The sequence below is a fragment of the Gamsiella multidivaricata genome (assembly GCF_025024155.1).
Source record: "Gamsiella multidivaricata strain RSA 2152 chromosome Unknown BC939scaffold_119, whole genome shotgun sequence".
NCBI lineage: Eukaryota > Fungi > Mortierellomycota > Mortierellomycetes > Mortierellales > Mortierellaceae > Gamsiella > Gamsiella multidivaricata.
Window position 1 is genome coordinate 36,409 of NW_026251827.1, and position 24,407 is coordinate 60,815.

The following is a 24,407-nucleotide window of genomic DNA, read 5'->3' on the forward strand; positions in this document are numbered from 1 at the left end:
AGCCTGTCAGTCTGCTTGTAATGCCGATTACTACAAATGCATCAACACTCCCACCAACTGCTCCGTTGAGCGCGACGGCTGTATGAGGGGATGTTCCTAGAGATGGAATGGTTCCGGAAATGATCAGCTTAGTCGCTTGAGGATAATCCGAATCGTGCTGTGTTTCTGTCCAAACTGAGTAAAGCATAATAATAATAATATAATAGTAATAAAACAGCCTGCATGGAAAAATACAATAATAACAATGATAATAAGGGTCAGTAAAAAACTGAACCACACAGAACAGGACTTCTTTAGTTACTGATCGACTGAATACGAAAAAGTTGGGCGTGTTTGGAACGGGGGGTTTTTTTTCTTGTTCTTTATTCTTACGGAGATGGGCTGGTCGCTTTAAACATCTTTTATTTTTTTTGGTCCTGCAATGGCAGCAACAACAACAACAACAACAACAACAAGGGGACCAAAAACCGCTGCTTTATTGTCTGTATTGTCTTTCATGCATTACCTAACAGTTGGGCCCTCAACTTGATGATATTGGCTCGCTGGTCCTCGGGCAAGGATGCAATGTCCGCGGGCGTTAATGCCATCACTTGGGCCAGCAGCTGCTGTTGTTGCTCTAATTTTCACAACGAGAAAATCAAAGAAAGGAGAACATGAAAGAGTAATAGTCAGTAAGTCGGTTCAGTCTTTTGTGCCAGGAAAACACATATGGGTAGGTGGGTTTGAAGCCGCATGCTTACCAAGCGATGGCTGTGGGATAACAGGCGGTTGCTGTTGTTGTTGCTGTTGCTGTTGCTGTTGCTGTTGTTGCTGCTGTTGTTGTTGCTGTTGCTGCTGTGGTGGAACTCCTGCAAATGTTGGTGGTGGGAAGGGCATTTGTGGAGGTGCCATATGCGTCGGTAACGCTGGCGGCGGCGGCAGCATATGAGGCGGTATAGCCGGGTTCGGTACATTTGATCCTGGCGTTACCTTCGGGAACATCCTCTACAGTGCATGACATAAGACGAGCATACGACATTTGTTTTTGTTTTCTGGTTGAGCACAAGTAGCGCATAAATGGTAGATCAATTCATGCCTACCGCATAAACGATACTCGACTTTCACAGAACTCACCTGCAACACGATCGGGTCCACTAGGTTCATCATGATCAACGACTGGAAAAGCGCATAAGAGAGCTGTGGGTTCGCGTTCAACAGAGCCGCGGCCCTCTCGGGTTCATTCACCGCCAGGATTTTGATCGAAGAAATAATATCATAAATGTTCTGTGGTGTCATCGTCGCTAACACTGCTGAGATAGCGTCCGCAGAACTGATTCCTCCGGGTGAAGGTCCTGTTGGCGCAGAAGGAAGTCCGAGCAGAGCGCCAGGTCCAAGGAGTAGTCCCTGTTGTACATGGGGAGGGATCATCGGCGCCGCGGACGTGGCCGCTGCTGGATTGTTGGCCAAACGTGGATCAACCCGTCCTGACAGCGGATTTTGCAAGAACGGCATCTGTTGTTGTTGCTGTTGCTGTTGCTGTTGCTGTTGCTGTTGCTGTTGCTGTTGCTGTTGCTGTTGCTGCGGCTGTTGCTGAAGCGGGAGTGGCAATGGTGGGGGTGCATGTGGTTGCGGGGGCCTCTGACCAGCGTTCGTCATGAAAGATCCTTCCTCAAGATCGCGTCCATCCATCCGTGCGGGATCCGTGTCCGCAAAGTCGACTTTCAGAGATCTGTTTGCGATCTCCCTCCCATTGAGGTTCCTGACGGCTGAGGCTGCTGTCCGCTCGTCCTGGTATTCGCAAAAGCCGTATCCTCTGGGCTTACCGGTCTCTCTTTCAAATACCAGTCTAGTGGAGAGAGAGTGTACGCTGGTGAGAAACTGCTCTGCCAAATGAAACCTATTGAAGTCCATTGAAGCCAACTAGGACCAATTGAAGATCAGAGAGACATACCTGAACGATACCACAGGTCCAACTTCGCTAAAGATATCAATCAATTGCTCCTCGGTCTGCTCGTAAGGAATATTGCCCACTATGGTTTCATGGCGGAGGCGAATGAACAAATCGATTGTCAGCATCGTCCCTGTCCTTGTTGATTCACAGGGCCGATCAGGAAGCAAGAGGCCTTACCAAAAACGACTTTCGAGCCGCTCATGATAACTATTGTCCAAGCGACGTCAGGCGCGTAGTAGGGTACATATGAAGGGGTAAGTAGAGAAAGGGCTGCCCAGTTAAAAGACGAGCTGCCGTCCATGGGGCCAATGTGGCCCCAAATGGACATTATGAGATTGGTTAAGGGCTGGGCGGAGGCTGTTTGAGGGGGGAGGTGACAAAATTGTTCTTGGGTGTTCTCCTCTTTTTCATCTCATCATCCACATCAACACCAACTCCTCCTTCTTCTCTGTCCACTCACCCATCCTAGTCTTCACTCCCTCACTCTCTCTCTTTCTCTCTCTCCTAATCCAGTTTTTCGGGGTTATCTATACACTACGCGCCGCATGTCCGATATTCAAAATTTGCAAGCCTACGGTAGGTGTTACTGCGGCCGCTTGCGAATGGAAAACAGGAACTTGGGTCTTTTGGCCTTGATGATCAACAACAGCAGCAACTAAACTGCCTTTACTCATCTGCTTCTTTCTCCTTGAATCTGAATGACTTTAGATCCTTTTGCCGATCTTGGTGATTCTGGCGACACTGCCGAACAAAAGGACTATATCCGTACGTTACTCCATCTGTCCCAATTCAGCCCCTGTTCTTTTTTTTCTTTTTCTTTTTATCGGCCATTCACTGCCGACTCCTTTCTCGGATTGTCCGATGCATGGATCTCGACAGAAAAAGTGATGATAACCTCAATTGAACCGTAGCAGGATCTTGGTAGACCGTTTTGGTCTACTACCTGTTCTGTCGGTAGTATACCTGTATACACCATTGTCATAGTTACACTGATCCTTTTTTTTTTTTTTTGTCCCTCTATCCGTCGTTCTTTCATCTCACCGCGTCTTTCTTGGTCTTTGGGGAATAAGAGAATGAGAACGCTGAAATTGATGATTAATCGGATCTCTTCTATTTCTTTACCTGGAATAGATATTCGTATCCAGCAGCGCAACGGACGCAAGACCCTGACGACGATCCAAGGATTGCCCAAGACGTTTGATCAGAAGCGCATGCTCAAGATCTTCAAGAAGGACTTTGCTTGTAACGGAACCCTCGTGGAGGATGAAGAGTTGGGATCCGTCATTCAGCTTCAAGGCGATCAGCGTACCAAGGTCCATACTCTTTTGACGACTGAGGGCGGCATCGACAGGAGACAGATCAAGATCCACGGTTTCTAAAAAAAGAAACCCCCCAAGAAAAAAAGGGCACCTCATTGGATGTTGTTATGTTGCTTTGTCTCGACAACCTTTTGTTTCTTTCATTATTCTTTACTTTGACGGCAACGATTCTGTAAATTAGTTTTCTGCCTTTGACCTGTGTCTCCCATTTTGTCGTAGTTTGCAATGTCAACCATAGCCATGCAAAGCGTTTGTGCATTAAATCAACTACGATTGTCAACTGCAAAAAAAAAAAAAAAAAAGAGAGAGAGAGAGAGAGATGCCCTTATTCAAATGTTGCCTCTATTCCCCATGACGAACGGGCCATTTTTTTGGCTTTTCTATGATTGGTCCCTGCGCTCCCCAGGTACTGCGCCAATGACCCTTGCTCCGTCTGCGCTTAGTGTCATTATTATTATTGCGGCTGTTGCTGCGGGCACATCAGCTTCCGGAAGCTATCCTTGGCTCCTGATGAGACGGAGGGACAGCCCAAGTCATGCTGTGGTGGACGTTATAGTCTTGATATCTCATCTAGCTACATTCTTGGCACTTGATGGACCGACCCTCAACGTTTCCCAAGGTTACTGCACTGGTAGCATGTTATAGAGATCATCCGCTCATCGGCACGGATCATGGGTATATTATGAGACCACCACTTAAAAGGAATCGTCAGGATAAATAAAATGTAGATAAGCCCTTGTTGAATGGTTTCCAGGCTCGTGTAGAGAGAGCTAGATATGTTACTTTCTAGCTCCCACATTCTGCTTCCCCCTGCATCCTTATCTTTCAAACACAGCGTCTTGCGGACCTCCACTCACTCTCTTCTCCATCGTAGACACCGTCCACCGGTATTGTACTAATATCGCCAATATATAAACGGTACATCGATCTGCCTTGCATTATGGTGTTCGCGGCGTCGGAGGTTTTGGCAATACACAGTGTTTTTGGGGACCAAGAATTTGATGAGATGCATTATTTCCATACCACTACCCATCCCTGCCTACGCGTAATGCTCGACATACAGCCCTGCCGCATATGGTGCCTTCGATATTAGAAAGTTGTGGTACTTTGCCTGACGCATCACTACAGTGCTTCACTGCGGCTCTGTTGAGAAAAATAATGAACCGAATGGCTCAGCAGGCTGGAAGAGCGGCCCCTCTTGCTCTCATAAAGAGTGAAGCAACAGCAAGACACATACGCGGGATCAACAGGCCAGCACGTTGTCTAGGCTATGGACGTTAAGTGAAGGATTCTTTTGCAATCTGGGGGACAGGCACTGAGTATTGTGGGTTCATCCATGGATGATGCCAGAGGCAACGCCGTGGCAAGAGCTGAATGCGACATCAATTTATTTTTTGGAAATACACTTGAACGATTCATTCTACCTTGCATAGTTGCATAGGCGATGCGACCGGAACCTGGCATAAGATACACTGTTGGGTTTTGCCTACACATCAAGCTGAGACTTGAAAAGTATGACGAAACAATGGGATTGTGCTGTCTGACGTTTCTACGTGTATCTAGACCTCATTGCCTTTGATGGTCTTCAAGTCTATTTTGCTTATTTATTTTTTCTTACAAAGCACGACGGTAACCACTCGAAAACGTTGATTGTTGGCACCAATGTGCATTTATCGCACGCGCATATTAGATGGTTCTTCAAACTTCAACGGAGGAACAGATAAAAATGTTTTATTTAATGAACCAATGGCACCATGGCACAGCTCTAGCCGAAAAGAAAAGAAGAAAAAGCATCGCACAGCCGTGTGGCACTGTTGCTTCGCATGCTTAGTGCGATACCCAAGACTCGTCCGAATCGTGCGATCCAATGCTGCCAATTTCGGCCTCGGTCCAGTCTAGGTCCTCTTCCTCGTCCTCGTCCTCACGGCCCACAGTGATGGATCGATCCTCCGCGTCCGCAAAGGCGTCCACGCCGTCGTCCTCCCCAGCAACAGACGATCGAGTAGACAACGACGATGTATTCTCGAGGAGAGCAGAAGGGTCCTCGAACGGGTTCACATTCTCCTGATAGTTGCTGCTCAAGTTGTGACGCAAGATAGCATGGGCGGTTCGTGAGCTGACCTCCTCTGTCGTTGGTGTGCTGTGGTTGTTCGTTGTCTGGATATCGCGCTGTTGAATGCCATCATCGTCACGGTCAGGGATCAAGGGCTCGCTGCTGGCAAAGGGATTCTGATAAATCTCGGACAACTGAGGCATCTGCAATTGCTGCTGCTGCTGTCGAATCTGGGCCAATTCCTGCTCGCGTCTGGCATTGCGCTCCTTGGACTCACGCAGCTCCCGTTCAAGGCGTTCTTCCTGCTCAAGCATGGATCGCTGCAAGGCCTCCTCACGTTCTCGCATGGACCGCCCCATTTCTGCAACACGAGCCTCGTCAGCAGCAATGGTGCGCTGGGTCTCGTTCAGTCTGCGTAGTCGTTCCGTCAGGGCATCGTGCTAAGTTCATAGAGCAAGACAGCAAAATTAGTTATATTCTTAGGAGGCTTTTTTTCTTTGGTCGTCGTACAAAAGTAGACCTGGCTCTTGGGTGTATCACATAATCGCCAAATTAGTCGTAGACTTAGGCGCTCCCGCACAAAAGAAAAAGAGCCAAAGGCCAAGCCCAATCCAAGGCTAGAGAACGTGACCCTATGAATAACACCGCATGTGGAAGCTCGGCATTGCGCCGTAGTGGTGCACCGCAACATGGTTCAGTAGCGATAAAACAGGTGTTCTGCTCCCTCTCCTTATTGTGCTACACTCCTGCAGTGCGCATTATGCATGAGCAGCAAGTGAGCGTTGCATGACGAATGGCAAAAGGAGAATGGGAATGTCAAAAAAAAAGAAGCATCGCACCAGCCAAGACCAAGAAGAAAGGGCGAACTGCAAACACAAAGGAAGAAAAAACCCTCCCACTCCCTGCATATCCGTATACTACGATTACGCCCACACTCGCCAGCCCCCCCCCCCCCCCCCCCCCTCCCCCCCCCCAACCTCACCCCTCTCGCTCCTCTCCCGCTCCTATTCCCGCTCCCCAAATACACAAAACTCATGACCAGCGAAAGAAAGAAGAAACTTACTTCAGAGTCCTTTTCATTATCATTTTCGTCGTCCTCGCTCAGTCGCCGGGATCGACGGTGTCGCAATTCATAGTCCGCCATGTACATGGAAGAGGACTGGCCATGTCCGTGCTCAAAGTCATAGTCGTCCTGTGCGAACCCATGCTCCCGATGTTGTTGTCGTTCTCCATGGTCTCGTGTTTGCTCGTATCCGTATGGGACGCCACTGGGCTTCTCAAAGGACTCTAGGAAGTCATGGATCTCCTCCTTGATAATCGTATAGATCACCACTCCAGTGACCACCACGCCAAAGACGCTGGCAACGATGATTCCGGGGTGCACCATCGTCTTGAATAGAGTAGAGTAGAGTAGAGTAGGGTAGAGTAGGGTAGAGTAGAGGTGGGTCTGTGGAGTAATAAAAAGGGGATATCGTACGCAAGCTAGTGGTTGTTCGATGCAGTGAATGATTTGAGGATGACCCTCCTTCAGGCTGCTGGATAAAAAAAAAAAAAAAAAAAAGGGTGTAGGGGGCAAAGGAAAGAAAAGTGAGATGCAGAGAAAGAAAAAAAATGAACACTCGACTTCTTGGCAAATCAGTGGCTGATTGCCTTTCCAGGCGACTCCCAGAAAGGGAACAAGTGCAAAGAGAGAAATAGGAAACAAGAACTCGGGCGCCCTCTATCTGATGTCTGCTAAGTGTTGAACTTGTGGGTGGCAAAAGGATGATGGTCTTCGTTTGAGAGAAGCGGGTTATTCCTATCTGGATATATTTTGCCATGTATAGGTGGCTGCTTATTGGACAAGCTGATGCGCTATACAAGATCTATGAAGGAGGAAGTGCCACTCAGCAATGTACGAACAGGGAGCGGTAGAGGTAAAGAGAAGGCTGAAATGGAGAGGGGCGAGGCAAGAACGACGACCATTATACAAATATCTCGAAAGGGTGACTAGAGTGAGATGGGGATACCTTAAAGCGAACTTGCGAGATAGCAAGAAGCAATCTCTAGTCAATGTTTCACTGAGAGATACCCTGTATCCCTGTATTCCGGCTGAGATGTATGGTCGCATCATATCGATGCCATTGACCAGATATATGCAGCGATGAGGAAGAAACTAATATATGTAGGCTGTGTATATGCAGCGATGTAGGGCTGGTTAGTCATGAAAGCAGGAGTGGCGCAGCAGTTGGCATCCGCACTCATTGCTTCTTCGTCGGTGTGGGGAAGCGGGAGGATAGGACGTCTGTGGCTGACAGGGAAGGGGGAGACGCACGGATGATCAATGCGCTGTGGAGAACGGGGGAAGGGGACGACTTCTCCTGCGGACGATTTGCTCGTGTGCACAGAGCACAGCGGAGAGATGATCGGGGAGGGGCCTTTTGTGTCACCATGTCCATGTGGCCCAACCGCCTGTATTGGCTCAAACGACAGTGTTCAATCGTTATCAAACTGCCTTGCCAGTAGGTTTTTCTGATGGCTCCGATCAAGATCTGCCTCATGGGTGGAGGGATGCCACGGCCCTACTGGATGTAGAGACCAAAAGGAGAGGCGTGGGACTCTAAGAAAGTGCCGTAATGGGGAGGAGTGCCAAAAAAGCACGCCATTTCCAAGGTTGTATTATAAATCGTATTCTCGAGCTGGGTTTGTATCGAGCACGCAATCGGCCGGCTAAGGAATGGAGAGTGCACATGGGTTCAGCACATCAATGGACGTTCTTAAAAGACGACTGAATCAAGAAACAAGTAATGTTTCCGAAAATCTGATAGGACGAAAATACATACTTACACCTCCGCCGAGTCAAACCCGAATTGCCCAATCGCCTGTAACACCCATTTTTTTTCCTCCTCAAGGTTATGAAAAGTAGGCATCAAATGCCGGATGGCATCAGAACTGTAGCGTATCTGAGAATGAAGGGAGATTAGCTCCAAGAAGCATTTGTCAGTCTACGGCAGCTCCATCTTATAAAAGGAACCCAGAACGCCCTTCCTGAACAGCGTCTCCACTCATTCGTTTCCATTGTCGTTTCTTGCTGGGCATATATATTCTCCTCCTCCTCCTCACCCTCCTTTGCCCCGGGCGCGTCCTCACTCCGCATCTACCCACGTTTATCCCTCCTAGCTGTTTATAGCATCTGTACACCCTTGCGTCTACGCATATACCCAACGCTCTTAAAATGGCCGATGTAGTGCAGCAAAAGGAGGGTCGAGCGGATCTTGTGGATCTCGCTGATGCCCTTTCTCTCAAAGAGAAGGCACCCTCAGTCGACAGCCTGGACGACAACATCGAAGACTCTGTAAGTGATAAATACGACTTTTCTTTAATCCACCTCGTATTAATAATGTCCGAATGCAGGCGTAGAAGTACCGTAATTGACATCGTTCGTATATCTTCGCTTAAATAGCCCATCCCAGAGGTCAGAGCATCGGTGCCACCTACCGACGACCCCACTCTCCCCACCCGCACTTTCCGCTCATGGTCCCTTGGTATCTTCTTCACCGTCGTCCTTGCCTTTGTGAACCAGTTCTTCTGGTTCCGCGATAACCCATTGACCATTCGCGTCATGGTCGCGCAGCTGCTCGCCTATCCTCTGGGCAAACTCATGGCTCGTGTCCTTCCCACTCGCACCTTCCCCTTCTTTGGCCACAAGTTCAGTCTTAACCCCGGCCCCTTCAACATCAAGGAACACGTTCTCATCACTATCATGGCCAACACCGGCGCAACGACCTTTGCCGCCATCGATATCATTGTTATCCAACGGCTCTATTACAACGACAGCTGGGGGTTCGGTGGTGGTCTTCTCTTGGTCATCTCGACCCAATTTATCGGGTATGGCTTCGCTGGTGCTCTTCGTCGCTTCCTGGTTCGCCCTGCTTCCATGGTCTGGCCTGTCAATTTGGTCAACGCGACTCTGTTCCACACTCTCCACCGGCGCAACGCCGCTAACGGTGCTCTCCAGGCCCATGGCGATGAGGTTACCTCGTGGAAGATCTCTCGCAACATGTTCTTCTTTGTTGTAGCAGCCATCTCCTTCGTCTATTATTGGCTCCCCGGCTACATCTTCCCTCTGTTGACGTCGATCAGCTGGCTGTGCTGGATCAATCGCGATTCACTCCTCCTGAACCAGCTCGGATCTGGACTGAAGGGTATCGGCTATCTCTCTTTCACCCTTGACTGGTCCTCCATGTCCGCTTGGTTGCCCTCGCCTCTTGCCATTCCCTGGTGGGCCCAGGCTAACATGTTGGCTGGCTTTGTCGTCTTTGTCTGGATCGTAATCCCTATCATGTATTACACCAACCGATACGACGGCAAGTTGTTCCCCATCTACAACACCAAGACATACGACAATGTTGGTCAGCCCTACGACCTCCAGCGCGTCCTTGTCAACAACTCCCTGGACGAGGAAAAGTATAACAACTATTCTCCCGTCCGCATCACTGCCTTCTTCGCCACCATGTATGGTCAGGGTCTTTGCGCCTTGGGTGCTATTGTCTCGCATGCCATCCTTTACCACGGAAAGGAAATTTGGAGCCGAGTCCGCAGCGCCAAGCAGAAAGATGAAGATATTCACGCTCGTCTGATGGATAACTACCCCGAGTGCCCTGACTGGTGGTACGCTGCCACGTTCGTCGTTGCCTGCGCCCTGTCCATCCTGACCGTTGAGCTATACCCCTCGAGCGATATGACCTGGTGGCACGTCATTGTCGCCATGTGCCTTGCTGCCATCTGGACCTTGCCCATTGGTATCTTGACCGCTATCACCTCTCAGGCTCCCTCGATCTCGATGATTTCCGAGTGGGTCTTTGGTGTGATCTCGCCCGGAAAGCCCATTGGAAACATGATTTTCAAGACCTACGGATTCATCACGGTTCAGCAGGCGATCTTGTTCACCCAGGATCTCAAGCTTGGACATTACATGAAGGTTCCTCCAAGAGACATGTTTATTTTCCAGATGGTTGGCACTTTGGCGGCAGCTCTTGTCTCCATGGGAACCACCACCTACCTGATGAACAACATCGAGGGCATCTGTACAGAGGCGGCACAGCATTTCTCATGCCCATCGGCAACGTTGTTCGGTGCGAGCTCTATTGTCTGGGGTGTCGTCGGTCCCCTCAAGTTCCTGTCGCCCTCGTCAATGTACTACCCTATCGTCTGGTTCTTCTTTATCGGCTTTATGATCCCCGTCCCATTCTGGTTGCTCGCGCGCAAGTACCCCAACTCTTGGGTTAAGGACGTCAACATGGCTGCGTTCATGCTTGGCGGTGGACCCTACCCACCTGCCGGTACCTCGATCATGCCTACCTGGGCATTGATTGGTTTCATCTCCAATTTCTGGATCAAGCGTAGACATTTCGGATGGTGGTCCAAGTACAACTATGTGATGTCGGCAGCCTTGGATGCCGGCGTTGCTGTCTCGGCTCTGGTGATCTTCTTCGCGTTGCAGAACAACAACATCAAGATGCCCGAGTGGTGGGGCAACAACCCTAGTTCGATTGACCAGTGCCCAAGAGTGTCCCAGAACTGGGCTGGCCATGACACCTATGCTGAGAGTGCTACCTCTCTGTAATACTCAAGAAAGCATAATGCCTTGGGTCCATCCCTTTCGGTGGTCCTATACCACTAATTTGTATCATACCCTCATAGCCACTTTACATAGCATACATTGTTGTAATTATAATCATTTTTTATCAAAAATTCCGACATGCCTGGCGCATTCTTATGTCCTCCACACATGGATACGCATACACATGCGTATAGTTCGCAAGCGTACTTGTTGAACGTCGATATGAACAGTTGTGAACGCTTTGAAGCCACTCCTTCTTTTCCTTATCCATCCCCCGGAGATTCATGGTTGTGTGGGAACAGGCCAAGCAGGGTAAACCTTGAACCATTTAAAACCGAGTTGTGTAACAAAACAAGGCGGGCAATGATGAGATCGCACCTGGGGAAGGCGCTTTTTTTTTTTTCTCGAACCACACGAGCGCCTTTGTATAAATGTGGAGGTACTGCGGCGTTAGGCAGGCAGCATTTTTCAAGGTCCTATTAAGAAAAGACTCCTGAAGAGTCATCGTGAGCAATCGCTAGGCAACGTGCGACAGAGTGTATGCTCAGGCTGCAAGGGGTGCGAAGAGAGCTAGAGCAAGGGGTTTAGAGTGGATCTAATGGAGCACTGGGAAGCCATGAAACATTACGACTCTTCGATAAAGCGCTTCTACGAGATACACAGTTGGTTCGAAAGAATATATTGTGGGCGAAATGACTGTGCGTCATACTTTGTCTATCTTTTGGGAGGTACCGAGGGTATGTACGTTCGCCACATGGATGTGTAGAATGCTCACTGGTGAGCTGGGCGTAGTTACCCTGGTAAGATTCGGTTTTATTCTCCTCCAAGTGCAGTCTCACATCATGCGCTCTTCTACAGACCGAAGCCCCCGCTGCAGATGGAAGGAGGGAAGATTAAAAGGCGCCCGTTCTTCTTCGTTTTTTTGTTTTTTTATTATGTTCCTGACCATTCATGCGATGGTTCGCGATTTGGCGTGGACAGCCTAAAGATGACAAGGGCGTGTGTGTTTCCCTTATTTGGACCCGAACCAGGGTGCATATTTTCTTCCGCTTCGATGGTTTAGCTTTGTGCAGAGCTGAGCTTGAGTTGATTAAACAAAGTTATCCTCGGGGAAGTTGAACCTTATCCTCAAGAGAAATATAAGAAAAGTGGGTCCTCCAACCAAGGTGCCCGCCTCTTTCCCTTATCCCCGGCCTTTTTCTTTGCGGATTACCCCTCTCTTCACTCTTCACTCTTCATTCTCCACTCTCCACTCTCCATATTTCCTTCACTCAATTGCCCATCCACCCTCAATTAGCCCGCATTCAATAATTTGATCCGCAAACCCCGTTCACACATCCTTTCCACATATCCTCAACACAGCATGCCCATGAAGGACGGTAGTATCCTTTCACGGACATCCAGCTCCACAACCACTCGTCTAGAGACAGATATTGCTCCCTCGCACGACCACCCTAAAGATAAAATCCAGCCCACATCTACCACCATCCTATCAGATAAGAAGACAGGTGTCGAGTATGAGGCCGGGAAGGGCAACACCGACTCAAGGAGTATAATCGACATCGAGAGCGGTGTTCCAGTCAACGAAGAGAAGACAGAGGAGCAGATCCTCGCACAGGAGGTGCAGACCCTACCCATGAAGCAGCTCCTGCCTGCGTTTTTGGGGTAAACAACAGACTTCTCGTTCTGCAGCCAAACTCGCTGATCTAGATCTCACTCATCTAACTCTTCGCAATATCTTTTCGCTCATAACAAAACAGTGTCGCATTAACCATGTTCATGGCTGCATTGGACAACAGTATCGTATCGACAGCTCTGCCCAAGATCGGAACCGAGTTTGCGGCGTCCAATCAAGTAGAGCTTGTCTTTACGTGTTATGTTATCACTGCCAATGCTTTTCAAGGTATGTTCTCTTCTCTTAATTCCTCCTCTTCTTTTTTTTTATTCTTCGCACATCCTGTTGCATTATGTGGTTGGCTTTAAAATTACGCTTCGCTTCCTCCCTCCTCTCCTCATCTGTCTTTTGCCAAAATGACTCGGCATACTCAGATTGCATCAACTGCAAAAAAGATCTTATAATAAAGGGACATTCAACGTGTTTTCTTTTGTGCTGCGATGATGGGGCGTAGCCAATTTTTTCTCCAGAAGCTTTCCTCCTCCCCCAACTATGCTGTTTGTTTTGTCGCACAGACAACTGTGGAGAAGGAAATCGGGGGCAAGTGCTGGGTTCTTCAATCATTCAGCCAGTCACCTGTCGACCATATTCTCACATCACCCTGTTTCATCCCTCTCTTATTTTTTTTTTCTTCTACCCGTCCCCTCTCTCATGTACATGTTCGGTTGATGTTCACAAGGTCTGTGGGGCCGTTGTTCCAACATCTTTGGCCGCAAGCCTACGGTGTTTGTGGTGGTCAGCATCTTTGTCCTCGGCTCTATCCTTTCCGGTGCCAGCAGGTCGATGAACATGTTCCTCGGCTGCCGCGCCCTCGCGGGCATGGGTGCCGGTGGTATCTTCTCACTCTCCAACATCATTATTGCGGATCTGGTCTCGATCCGGGACCGTGGCAAGTTCCAGGGGTTCATCTCGGCCGTGTTTGCTATTTCAGCGTTGGTTGGACCGGTCATGGGAGGGGCGTTCGTGGACAAGGTCAGTTGGCGGTGGTGCTTTTACATCCAGGTAGCCCTGGGTGCGATCACGATCCCGACGATGGCGATTATGTTGAAGCTGCCAAGACCCAAGGGGGATGTGTGGCAGAAATTGGTGGCCATTGACTGGGCAGGGACGTTCTTTATGGCCACGACGACTGTGTTCTTGTTGTTGCCGACAAACCTTGGAGGAAACATGTATCCATGGAAATCGTAAGTTTTTTTTTTTTTTTTTAGTTAGGTCGTAAATGCTATGCGTCCTTGAGTACGAAACATGCAAGGTTGTCAAATAGCGGCGCGATTTACTCTCTGTTTTGCTGCTGCATTGTAGACCATTGATCATCACGTTGTATGTGTTGGCGATTCCTTCCATCGCCGCGTTCCTTTACGTCGAGGCATACTATGCCAAGCATCCCATTGTTCCTTCATATCTTTGGAAGAACAGAAACGTCGTGACCTTGTTCGGCCTCAATGTCTTCATGGGCATGACTTTCTGGACCCTGATCTTCTATCTCCCTATTTATTTCCAGGTATGCAACAAATGAAAAAAGAAAAAAAAAAAACGCGTAGCCCAAGAAGCGTAATTTCGTAGCGCAGAGATCCTAACCTTGCACTCAATCATGTCCAATATTAGATTATCGAACACGAGACAGCAACAGCAGCTGGTTTGACCATGATTCCTCTCGAGGCTGGAATCTTCATTTCATCCAACATCGCCGGCGTGCTCGTCTCAAAGTTTGGCAAGTACCGCCCTTATGTTTTCACCGGCACTGGAATCTCCGTCGTTGGTATCGGTCTTTGTCTTGTCTTGGCCAATACCTCTTCCAAGGCCATTCATGTTGTTGTGTTGCTCGTCTGCGGTCTTGGTATCGGACAACTGTTCCCTTGCCTGATTGTTGCGATCCAGGCCTCGGTCGAGCGTCAGGATTTGGCGACAGTCTCTGCATTGCACAATTTCTTCCGTATGACCGGATCCGGATTCGGAGTCGCCATTAACGGAGCCTTGTTCCAGAACCAACTCAAGAGCTCTTTGGATCGGTCGAACGTACCTGCAGAATACGTCGAAATGGCTGTGTCATCCGCACAGAGGATCGTCAACATCCCAATTGAGTTCCGGGGTGAGGTCGAGGGTATTTATCTGAACAGTATGAAGACCGTCTTCAAGGCCACGATTCCTATGGCGGCGATCATGTTCCTGTTAACGTTCAACTTGAGACATATAAGACTGAACTCCAAGACAGGAGCTGCTCCAAGTCGTGCTTCATCGCCGCCACCAGCAACGACAATAATGGAGGAGGAAAAGATAGCTGTGATGGACGAGAAGGATCTCGAGGGCCAACGCGGTGCGGCGGTCAGCAGCAGCCTGAACGGTGGAAGCAAAGAGGAGTTTGTTGAAGAGAATCAAACTGAATCTAAAAAGAGCGCGCTGCGATGAGATGCGCACGCGCTTGATTGACTAATACGCTTGCACCTCCATTTTCGCATTTCTATTGTAGTTGTAGTTTTTCTCTCTAATAAACTCGAGTAATTCTTAGTAGAAAGCCTCGTGTTTACGTGATCTAACCTTGCTGGAAAGGGGGGAGGGAAGAACATAATAAGTCATTTTCGTGCGCAACCTGCGCACGACGATCCCTTTCTCACCCTCTCTCTTATTCTAATCGAGTGGGACATGCTCTTGGTCGGTGGAATGGGCCGATGGAACACTTTACTATGCTACAGCCCACGTAGATGCATGACCATGCGGGCAAAAAGATGTATGAATGCATCGAATGGGCACAGATCGCATGTGGCGTTGGGAATGTCACTTTGCTCTGTGTTCTTGACAGATAGGCCGCAGGACAGCGATTGTGCATTGTGCATTAGATTGCAATTTTAATCTGAAAGGTGATTGGCGTGCCTGAGGAAGTGCGGTTTCATCGCACACACGTGACATGAAATTGTTGTTTGAGATGGCCGTCTTTGGTGCGGTTGACTCTGCTGGACTCTGGAAAGAGGTCCCAACAGCGGACTCGCCTCCCCCCGGTCCCCTGGCATGGGCCTTCTCCTCGGTCTTGGACGAAACTACTCCAAGGAATGTTTAAATCAGGCTTTCTTTGCTCATCTTCTTCTGACTTTGTGCATTCGCTTGTCCCTCGTTATATCCATCACAAAAAAAATTACCAGGCTAGACTATTACACAAAGATTTGGGCTGCAAAAATAGCCATTTGTCGTCCCGCACCCTGTGCTGTCGCTCCACGCCCTCATCAAACCCCGAAAATACACAACCCAACCCTAGAACCTTGACCCATCTACCCTTCTTTTTCCCTTCTTCTCTCCTCTGTTGACTCTTTCCTCGCCTTTACTCCTCCTGCCATCTCACGAACGCATCTGCCGCAAATCGATTATCTACTCGCATTTATACCTATCAGCTGCAGCGTCTCTATCTACCAGAAAAAAATATGTCGACCGAATCCACACAACCGCGTACAGTCACAGTACCAGTATCACAGGCACCACTCTCGCCCCGATCAACAAGAGCATCCACCGCCGTTCACGATAGCCCCTGGTCATATGGTGCTTATAACCCTGATGATACCAACAGGGCATCAGGAGGCTACAACAACAACCGAGCCCCGCCGGACGATCACCGATTTCCAGCCCAGCAAGAGCCTCAAGATCCCTTACGCCATTCCATGGCGCAACAGCAACAACAGTCAGCGTCTCCATCTTACAGGCACGACGATCCCAGGACGGGCGGCTACCAACCCACTTCGCCCATGCAAGCCCCCACATCACCTTCATTGGACTACTCCCAGGCGCCCATGTCTCCTCTTCCGCCATACATCGCACGACCACCCCCCGCAATGGCACCGCCTCAGTATTACCAAGAGATTCACCAGGAGACTCAGGCGCCCGATCAGATGGGACCCATGGGCACGGACGACCGGATAGGACACGGATATGCAGCTGGAGATGCGTCGGTCTGGGGCCCTGGAGGGACTGGTCGGTCGAGTCGTCAGGACGAAGAGATGTTGTATCGATCTGCAGGGCAGTTCAATCCTAATAAGAGGTCAGGTTATGGTGAAGAGGACCCAAAGCAGGGCGAGTGCTGTTCGTTTCTGAGGGACATAGCCGAGTTCTGTCCGTGTTTCTGTTTATGCTGCGTTTGCTTCTCGGCTCTTAATTAGCCACAACAAAGTGGGCAGGGGTGTTTTCTTTTTTTTGGTAGGCGATGTTGTAGGTCTTCCCAGGCTAGCGTGTCTATAGCATATTCGCACATACACATTCACATTCACATTCACATTCACATTCACATTCACTTCACATACCAGTAAAAAAAAACACACAGACACACATATTCTAATGAATCACGCTGACAAAAGGGTGTACTGCGGATTAGTTGAATAAAACGGCACACACATTTCCTGTTGATTGAACACAGGCCAGTCCTCATTCACAAGAAAAGCAAATGTCGGCGACGATTCGCAATTTCGAAAAAAGGGATCAAGAGGTGGTCCGCAGCTTGGTGCTCGAGGGCCTAGCTGAGCGTTGGGGCCCTGCATTCGACCCCTCATACAATCAAGACATTCTCGACATTCACAGCTACTATGTCGAACACCATCGCGCCACCGTCGTAGTGCTCGAGGACTCTGAACACGGGATCATCGGTTGTGGGATCCTGCTCCCCTTGCCAGCGGAGGACATTTATGGGACCTGGTGCTCTGAGCAAGCGTCGAGGACCGAGCAACTGACAGGACACAAACTCTGCAGGATGATGCGCCTATCCGTGGCCAAGGACCACCGAGGCAAGGGATATGCCAAGAAGATCATCCAGCATCTTATCAATGCGGCAAAGGAGCAAGGGTTCGATCGAATCTTAGTCGAGACAGAGACGCTTTGGACGAGTGCGGTGCAGATCTACAGGGCCATGGGGTTCCAGGTCGTGGAGGCGGGGGAGGAGAACATACACTATGAGTACGAACTTTGAGGAGCGTATCGCGTAAGGATACCCAGGCACATCCCCCATTAGGGTTTACCTGCCGCGGAATGTTATGTGCAAGTGCCAGGGGCGCCATTTTGGTGGCAACTCACGGCTACGGACGAGCAATTGACCAATCACAGCGTGGGAGGAGTCTCCATTGTTTTCACTGCGAAGCACAAAAAAAAAATTGACGACGAAGTCACCTTGCAGCTCTGCAGTATAAAAGGGACCCTCGTCTGGATGAGACGAACATTCCCTTTCGGGCCTCTTTCATTCTCACTACAATAAATCGTTGCCTTCAAAACAACTCCCTTGTTCCTTGCTGCCTTTGTCTCCTTTTGTCACTCTTCCACCTTATCAACAATGGTCAAGAAGTACGTTCTCGTCTCCGGAGGTGTCATCTCAGGCATCGGCAAGGGCATCATTGCATCCTCCACTGGTCTCCTGCTCAAGACCATGGGTCTCAAGGTCACCTCGATCAAGATTGACCCTTACTTGAACATTGATGCCGGAACCTTGTCTCCCCTGGATCACGGTAAATACCAGCATTTGTTTTCTTGACTGATTGCTGGTTGCAGCAGGCTGCATAATTCTGCCGCCACGAATGCTTTTCAAACAGTGAGGGAATAAAAAAAAAAATATTTACAGTGGCGGAGGCCCTAATATTTTTTTTTTTTTTTTTTTTTTTTTTTGGGTCCTGTCAGGCGAGGTATTTGTTTTGAACGATGGTGGTGAGGTGGACCTCGATCTTGGCAACTATGAGCGTTACCTCGATGTGACCCTGACTAGGGCCAACAACATCACGACTGGCAAGATCTATCGCGATGTCATTGAGCGCGAGCGCAAGGGCGATTACCTTGGCAAGACTGTCCAGGTGGTTCCCCACATCACCGATGCCATTCAGGACTGGGTTGAGCGTGTTGCCACCATCCCTGTCGATGACTCTGGCGAGGAGCCCGATGTCTGCATTATTGAACTCGGAGGCACTGTCGGTGACATCGAGTCCGCCCCCTTTGTCGAGGCCATGCGTCAGTTTCAATTCCGTGTCGGCCACGAGAACTTTGCCCTGATCCACGTCTCCTTGGTCCCTACCATTGGATCTGTGGGTGAACAAAAGACCAAGCCCACCCAGGCCTCGATCCGTGATCTCCGTGGACTGGGTCTTACCCCCGATCTGATTGCCTGCCGTTGCGAGAAGACTGGTCTTGACGAGGGTATCCGGGCCAAGATCTCCATGTTTTGTCACGTCCAGCCCAACCAGGTCCTTGCCGTCCGTGATTGCAACTCTGTCTATCATGTCCCTGAGCTCTTGAGGGATCAGGGCCTGGTCGATTTCCTCTGGAAACGTCTGAACATCGACCAGACTGTCACGATCTCACCTGCCCTGAAGGTAAAGGGAGATGAGATGTGGAAGAAGTGGAACGATTTGACATCCTCTCAGGAGCGTCTCCACGATTCGGACGTCGTCACAATCGCCCTAGTTGGCAAGTACACGAACCTTCAGGACTCCTACGCCTCGGTTGTCAAGGCCCTGGAGCACGCTACCTTGGCTCTCCGCAAAAAGTTGGTTATCAAGTGGATCGAAGGTACCGATCTTGAGCCCGAGACCCGTACCTCCAACCCTGTCAAGTACCACAACGCGTGGACGGACCTTTGCGCCGCCCAGGGTATCCTCGTCACTGGAGGGTTCGGTCGTCGTGGAACTGAGGGCAAGGTTGCCGCCGCCAAGTGGGCCCGTGAGCAGAAGATCCCTTACCTTGGTATCTGCTTGGGTCTTCAGATTGCCGTCATTGAATTCGCTCGCAATATCTGCGGCATGCCCGGGGCCAACTCGATTGAGCTGGATGAGAACACGACCACACCCGTGGTTGTGTATATGCCAGAGATCAGCAAGACTCACCTCGGAGGCACCATGCGCCTGGGTCTTCGCCCCACCGAGTTTCAGTCCGGCACTGAGAACTCAGTTATCCGCAAGCTGTACGGCGGTGGATCGACTGTCTTGGAGCGTCACCGCCATCGTTATGAGGTCAACCCCGAGCTCATTGAAAGGTTCGAGGCCAAGGGTCTTCAGTTTGTCGGCAAGGACGAGACGGGTCAGCGCATGGAGATTGTTGAGCTGGCTGATCATCCATATTTTGTTGGAGTGCAGTATCACCCTGAATTGCTGACGCGTCCGCTGAAGCCCTCGCCTCCCTTTGTTGGACTCATCTTGGCTGCCACCGGTGAGCTTCAGAAGCACATCTCGGCCATGTAAATGAAAAGCATCCACGAAGTAGATATATATTTTTATATTTGCTCGCCATGGTAGTAGATTGTAGCTAGCTTATATATCGAGTCTCTCATATACATCGTCGTTAGTAACTTATCTTTTCTTTCTCCTCTCTCTCTTTCTTCGTTACCCATCTGTATATCATATCCATCACCACAACTCCATATACTAATGCATCAATATAAAACCCAAATACACCACCACTCACTGTCTCCCCGAACAGAAATGACCGATGCAAACAAACGCGTGAGTGCTCAGCCTCATCAATAATGAAAATCTTAAATTATGCCACGAGAATAGGCCTGAAACAGTACGCGTTCCAGCCCACACCGTTGCAAATCAGACCATGGCCCACATGTCGCCTTCCTCGATGCTTTCGACAGTGCTACCTTACACTGGTATAATAACCCTTCACCCTCTGGTCTACCATTTTTTCTCTTTTCCACTCTTGGTCCATATCCATCGACCCTGACGAATCCCTTTTTATCGTTATTCCATTTGCCCCCACGTCCAGTCGAAATCACATCTACACACGTACACACACGCAGGCGTGCGCGTTATGCAGCAACAAGAAATAGTCCAGGCCCCAGAAATGGGGACATACCAGCCACAGCAACAACATTATCATCATCAGCAACAACAGCATCCAGAGCCCGCGTTTCTCAACAAACCTGTGGACCTCAATAGAACCGAAACTAGCACAGTCGTCGGACAGAGCAACGCCAACTACCAACCCCGTTCATTTGTATCGCGTCATCTAAAGACGATCCTCGCAGGATCCGTATTTCTGACTTTGGCGGCAACCGGTGCGTTAGTCGCACTCTTTATCGAGCGGCCATGGGACCACGGCAGGGATTCTTTACATGGTGGACTGGACAAGAGTGGCGGACACAAAGGTAGCCTCGATCGTTTTACAGAGACGTCGTCCGTCCAGATCTCGAGCATGATCTGTTGTAATAAGCTCACGCCTCCCTTAGATCAGCCGTTCAAGTATGGCACGGAACCGATCCGGGGACTGAACCTCGGAGGATGGTTGGTACTGGAGCCGTTTATTACGCCCTCGTTGTTTAATCCGTACATTAAGCAGAATGTGACGGAAGAGTATTCGTTGACGAAGCTTTTGGGACCGGAACAGGCGCGCGAGCTGTTGGAGAGGCATTATTCGACATGGGTGACCGAGAACACGTTTAAGCGGATCCGGGATCTGGGATTGAACCATGTAAGGATCCCACTCGGGTTCTGGGCCCTGGGGGACCTAGAGAAGGATGAGCCCTATGTACCGGACCTGGCGTTGGATTATCTGTTGCAGGGGCTCAGGTGGGCCGCGCAGTATGGGATCCGAGTGATGGTGGAGCTGCATGCCGCACCGGGTTCTCAGAACGGGTGGAATCATTCGGGGAAGATGGGGAAGATTGGGTGGTTGGATGGAACGGCTGAGGGGGAGAAGAATGGACAGAGGACGATTGAGTATATGAAGAAGTTACTGAGGTTGTTGCAGGGGCCGGGCATGGATCATGTGTCGCCATTGTTTGGGGTCTTGAACGAGCCTGCGATCTTTATGTTGGACAGGGATAGGATCAAGCAGTGGTACAAGGATGCGTTTGCGGAGATGAGGGATATTACCGGCGCGGGAAAGGGGCCTTGGGCGGTGCTCCATGATGGGTTCTTGGGACTGAACCAATGGGAGGGCTTCATGCATGGAGCCGATCGTCTTGCTCTTGGTAAGAAGGCCATTGCTCTCGATGTTGATATCCATCGTTTACCATGTGTGCGTGGCGGAGGGGGAGAGAGTTTCTAGCCAGCTACTCATCACTTCTTTTATGAGCTCATATCGAGCAGATGCCCACCAATACCTGATTTTCGACCAGAACCTGATCAGCATGTCGCGCCCGGAGCAGGTAAAGTTCCCTTGCGAGGTCTGGTCCCAGGATATGCAGCGCTCCGTCCTCAAGTTCGGTCCCACCCTCGTCGGCGAGTTCTCGTCCGCGACCAATGACTGTGCCACCTACCTCAACGGCATCGGTGCCGGCTATCGCTGGGATGGCACCTTCATGAACGAAAACGGCAAACCCGGGGAGGCCGCCTGCCAGCGCTCCAAGAACAACGATACCGATGGCTACTGCTCCTGTGATGCTCAGAACCGCATCGGCACCTATACACCCGAATACCGCCAGTTCCTGTCCGAGTTCACTCAGACCCAGATGGATGCCTTTGAGCAGGGTCTCGGATGGTTCTACTGGAACTTCAAAACTGAGACCAATCCTTTGTGGTCCTACTTTGACGGTGTCGATCAGGGGTAAGTTTTTGGTTTTTTGCCGCCGGCTATGTTCGCTTGATTGACAATGACATAGAGCTGACCGATTGGTTTATCTACAACATTCTGGGTTTGGTTCCAGATGGATCCCAGCGGATGCCAACAACCGCCCAGGAGGATGTGCTGCTGTCGGTCACCCAATCACTCCGTATGCGGAGGGGGTCAAAAAGGACTAATGCCGTTCCACCTTCGATCTTCAATCTTCGACATGTATATTATCTACCCCCATATTTTTGGCTCCGCAATTTCCAACTGTTATACAACATTTATTTTTGCTACACGATATTAAATAATACGCGAAGACTACCGTCTGTTGGGGTGCAAAAACGAATCCTCTAGCAACGCTGGTATCGTCATACGATCCTTCGCCTGGCGCGCTAGGCAGCCTTTCATAATCCGGATCAATTGCGGGTCCACCACAGCTGTTCCACGCGTGTCTGATGCTGCCACTTCATTATTATATGTCTTGGTCCCTGATGGTGTTCCTGCGCCTGTTTCTACTGTCCCCGTGAGAGTCGACTGATTCATAGTCCCTCCCATCTTCGTTGGGTTCCTCAGTGTGCCAGCATCACCCGTTCCTGCTGCTGTCATTCCTGGCTGTTGCTTGGGCTGTAAAGGCGAAGGTGTTGTTCTTGGGAATTCGATCTGATGGTCTGGGTTTGCGATCACGCTCATTTTCTGAAACACATTCACAATATCCGAGAACGGTGTCTTGCCATACACCATCTGGTAGAGGATGCATCCCAGTGACCATACGTCTGATGCCCTGCCCAGCTTGCGACATCCCCCTCCTGTTGGGTTAGATGCAATGGCCTCTGGTGCCATGTAGTTGGCAGTCCCCAGGTGTCCTTCTCGTTGAATATTGGTTGTGTCGTTTGCGATGGCATTGGCGATCCCAAAGTCGATGAGCTTTAGGGATCCCTCCACAAGGAGAAAGTTGGCGGGCTTCAAGTCCGAGTGCACAATCTTTTCATCGTGGATCACTTGCACTGCTTCCAGCATCTAAAGAGATTCGAACGTAACAAGCGTAAATGACGATGGCTTTCTTATGATATTTAGAGACAAGACCGCAGTATTCCTGTAGTATGGACAGCCCGCGGCAGTTTACCTGTCGCCAGTAAAGTCCAATAAAGTGGATATCGAACTCCTGCTCCCTCTGGTTGAATAGCATGTGCGCGAGGTCGATTTCGCCGTACTCCATCAGCTACAAGAGAATATGGAGACATAAAGGACCGCGTCTTAATATCCTGATCCAAAAAAGTCCATGATTATGTAAATTCAACACCTCCACAGTCTTTAACATACCAAACTCAAGGATCCTTTGGTGTTATCGATCTCAGCATCCCACAAGCGAACAATCCTTGAATTGCCCGTCAGTCGCTGCAACAATCTGATCTCGTTTACGTAGCCGCTGATTGTCGCTTGGTCGGCTTTTTCAAACGACACCTTCTTAAGCGCAAAAATCCTGGAATTCGAAGCAAGCACCTTGTATACTTTCGAGCTGCCTCCTTTGCCCACTTGCGCCAGCCTGGTATAGGGTCTTTTGTTTATCTGTAGCATGTTAAATACATTGAATGAAACACGTAAATGGATCAGATCAAAGTCGCTAACAGGCATAGCTGAAAAAAAAAAAAAAAGGCCGGCTTACTATCATGACCTGCCGGCCACCCAAATCTCCGCGGACAGGCCCCATTGGAGGCGAAAGCATAGCGGGTGATGTACTGGTCCCTGCTGAATCCTGTGGAAGACCAGCTCCAGACGTAAAAGGACCACCAGCTTGCTTTAAGGATCCCCCGTCACCATGTCGAAGGAGAGGATCCTGTTGCCCAGAAAATGGTCGCGGCATTGGTGGCGCCTTTGCAGACCCTACAGCCAAACTTTGAGCAATCGCCGCAATTCCATCTGAAGGAGCTAGTTTCAGTATCGGTAATGGCCCGGGTATTGGTACTGATGTCGGTGTTAATCCATTGGACTGATGCGGCGCTGAAGAAGGCTGTAATGACCTCGAAATTAGAGGCGATCTGGACGGCACTGATGATTCCACTGCGGCCCTACTCTCCAAGATAGTTTTCGTGTTTTGAATTCGAGGCGATCTGTTCGTAGCTGTCGGCTCTTTTGAAGATTCAGCAGAGATTGGTATACTGTGCGCTCTCGACGCAACAGGCTCTGCGCTCGATTCCTTCGACAGTCCTGAAGAATGGTCTGGAGAATGGTCTGGAGTAGTAGAGGGCGGAGATGCCGAAGACGTCGGTGTAGTGCGCGCGCTAGACCCTTTGCCATCCGAATGCGATCGAGCGAGTTGTGAGGCCTCA

General features: G+C 49.9%; 9 protein-coding genes across 9 annotated transcripts; 6 read left to right on the forward strand and 3 right to left on the reverse strand.

Moving 5' to 3' along the window:
- Positions 1-383: 383 nt before the first annotated feature.
- Positions 384-2,286, reverse strand: BC939DRAFT_468555 (uncharacterized protein). Its single transcript, XM_051557918.1, has 5 exons — positions 2,108-2,286; positions 1,931-2,009; positions 1,114-1,825; positions 741-984; positions 384-616 (listed from the first exon to the last, which is right to left on the reverse strand). Exons 1-5 carry the CDS (start codon positions 2,256-2,258, stop codon positions 495-497), a joined length of 1,308 nt encoding a protein of 435 aa, XP_051406668.1. The 5' UTR covers positions 2,259-2,286; the 3' UTR covers positions 384-494.
- Positions 2,287-2,330: 44 nt separating this feature from the next.
- BC939DRAFT_468559 (translation factor sui1) lies at positions 2,331-3,533 on the forward strand. Its single transcript, XM_051557919.1, has 3 exons — positions 2,331-2,506; positions 2,639-2,695; positions 3,062-3,533. The coding sequence occupies exons 1-3, from the start codon at positions 2,476-2,478 to the stop codon at positions 3,307-3,309; spliced, it is 336 nt and encodes a 111-aa protein (XP_051406669.1). The 5' UTR covers positions 2,331-2,475; the 3' UTR covers positions 3,310-3,533.
- Positions 3,534-4,953: 1,420 nt separating this feature from the next.
- BC939DRAFT_468561 (uncharacterized protein) lies at positions 4,954-6,854 on the reverse strand. The gene is made up of 2 exons (XM_051557920.1): positions 6,366-6,854; positions 4,954-5,742 (listed from the first exon to the last, which is right to left on the reverse strand). The coding sequence occupies exons 1-2, from the start codon at positions 6,687-6,689 to the stop codon at positions 5,077-5,079; spliced, it is 990 nt and encodes a 329-aa protein (XP_051406670.1). The 5' UTR covers positions 6,690-6,854; the 3' UTR covers positions 4,954-5,076.
- Positions 6,855-12,083: 5,229 nt separating this feature from the next.
- Positions 12,084-15,372, forward strand: BC939DRAFT_468567 (major facilitator superfamily domain-containing protein). Its single transcript, XM_051557921.1, has 5 exons — positions 12,084-12,569; positions 12,665-12,807; positions 13,259-13,763; positions 13,882-14,080; positions 14,185-15,372. The coding sequence occupies exons 1-5, from the start codon at positions 12,268-12,270 to the stop codon at positions 14,983-14,985; spliced, it is 1,950 nt and encodes a 649-aa protein (XP_051406671.1). The 5' UTR covers positions 12,084-12,267; the 3' UTR covers positions 14,986-15,372.
- A 300-nt stretch (positions 15,373-15,672) lies between these two features.
- Positions 15,673-16,845, forward strand: BC939DRAFT_468570 (uncharacterized protein). Its single transcript, XM_051557922.1, has one exon. The coding sequence runs from the start codon at positions 15,990-15,992 to the stop codon at positions 16,716-16,718; it is 729 nt and encodes a 242-aa protein (XP_051406672.1). The 5' UTR covers positions 15,673-15,989; the 3' UTR covers positions 16,719-16,845.
- On the forward strand, positions 16,814-17,997 carry BC939DRAFT_468571 (acyl-CoA N-acyltransferase). The gene has a single exon (XM_051557923.1). The coding sequence runs from the start codon at positions 17,000-17,002 to the stop codon at positions 17,516-17,518; it is 519 nt and encodes a 172-aa protein (XP_051406673.1). The 5' UTR covers positions 16,814-16,999; the 3' UTR covers positions 17,519-17,997.
- BC939DRAFT_508153 (CTP synthase) lies at positions 17,876-19,766 on the forward strand (the record flags this gene model as incomplete). The annotated part of the gene is made up of 2 exons (XM_051560967.1): positions 17,876-18,047; positions 18,217-19,766. The coding sequence occupies 2 exons, from the start codon at positions 17,876-17,878 to the stop codon at positions 19,764-19,766; spliced, it is 1,722 nt and encodes a 573-aa protein (XP_051406674.1).
- A 958-nt stretch (positions 19,767-20,724) lies between these two features.
- BC939DRAFT_403582 (glycoside hydrolase superfamily) lies at positions 20,725-22,081 on the forward strand (the record flags this gene model as incomplete). The annotated part of the gene is made up of 2 exons (XM_051552752.1): positions 20,725-21,502; positions 21,618-22,081. 2 exons carry the CDS (start codon positions 20,725-20,727, stop codon positions 22,079-22,081), a joined length of 1,242 nt encoding a protein of 413 aa, XP_051406675.1.
- A 317-nt stretch (positions 22,082-22,398) lies between these two features.
- On the reverse strand, positions 22,399-23,655 carry BC939DRAFT_403587 (kinase-like domain-containing protein; the record flags this gene model as incomplete). Its single annotated transcript, XM_051552753.1, has 3 exons — positions 22,399-23,097; positions 23,204-23,299; positions 23,401-23,655. The coding sequence occupies 3 exons, from the start codon at positions 23,653-23,655 to the stop codon at positions 22,399-22,401; spliced, it is 1,050 nt and encodes a 349-aa protein (XP_051406676.1).
- Between the last annotated feature and the right edge of the window lie 752 nt (positions 23,656-24,407).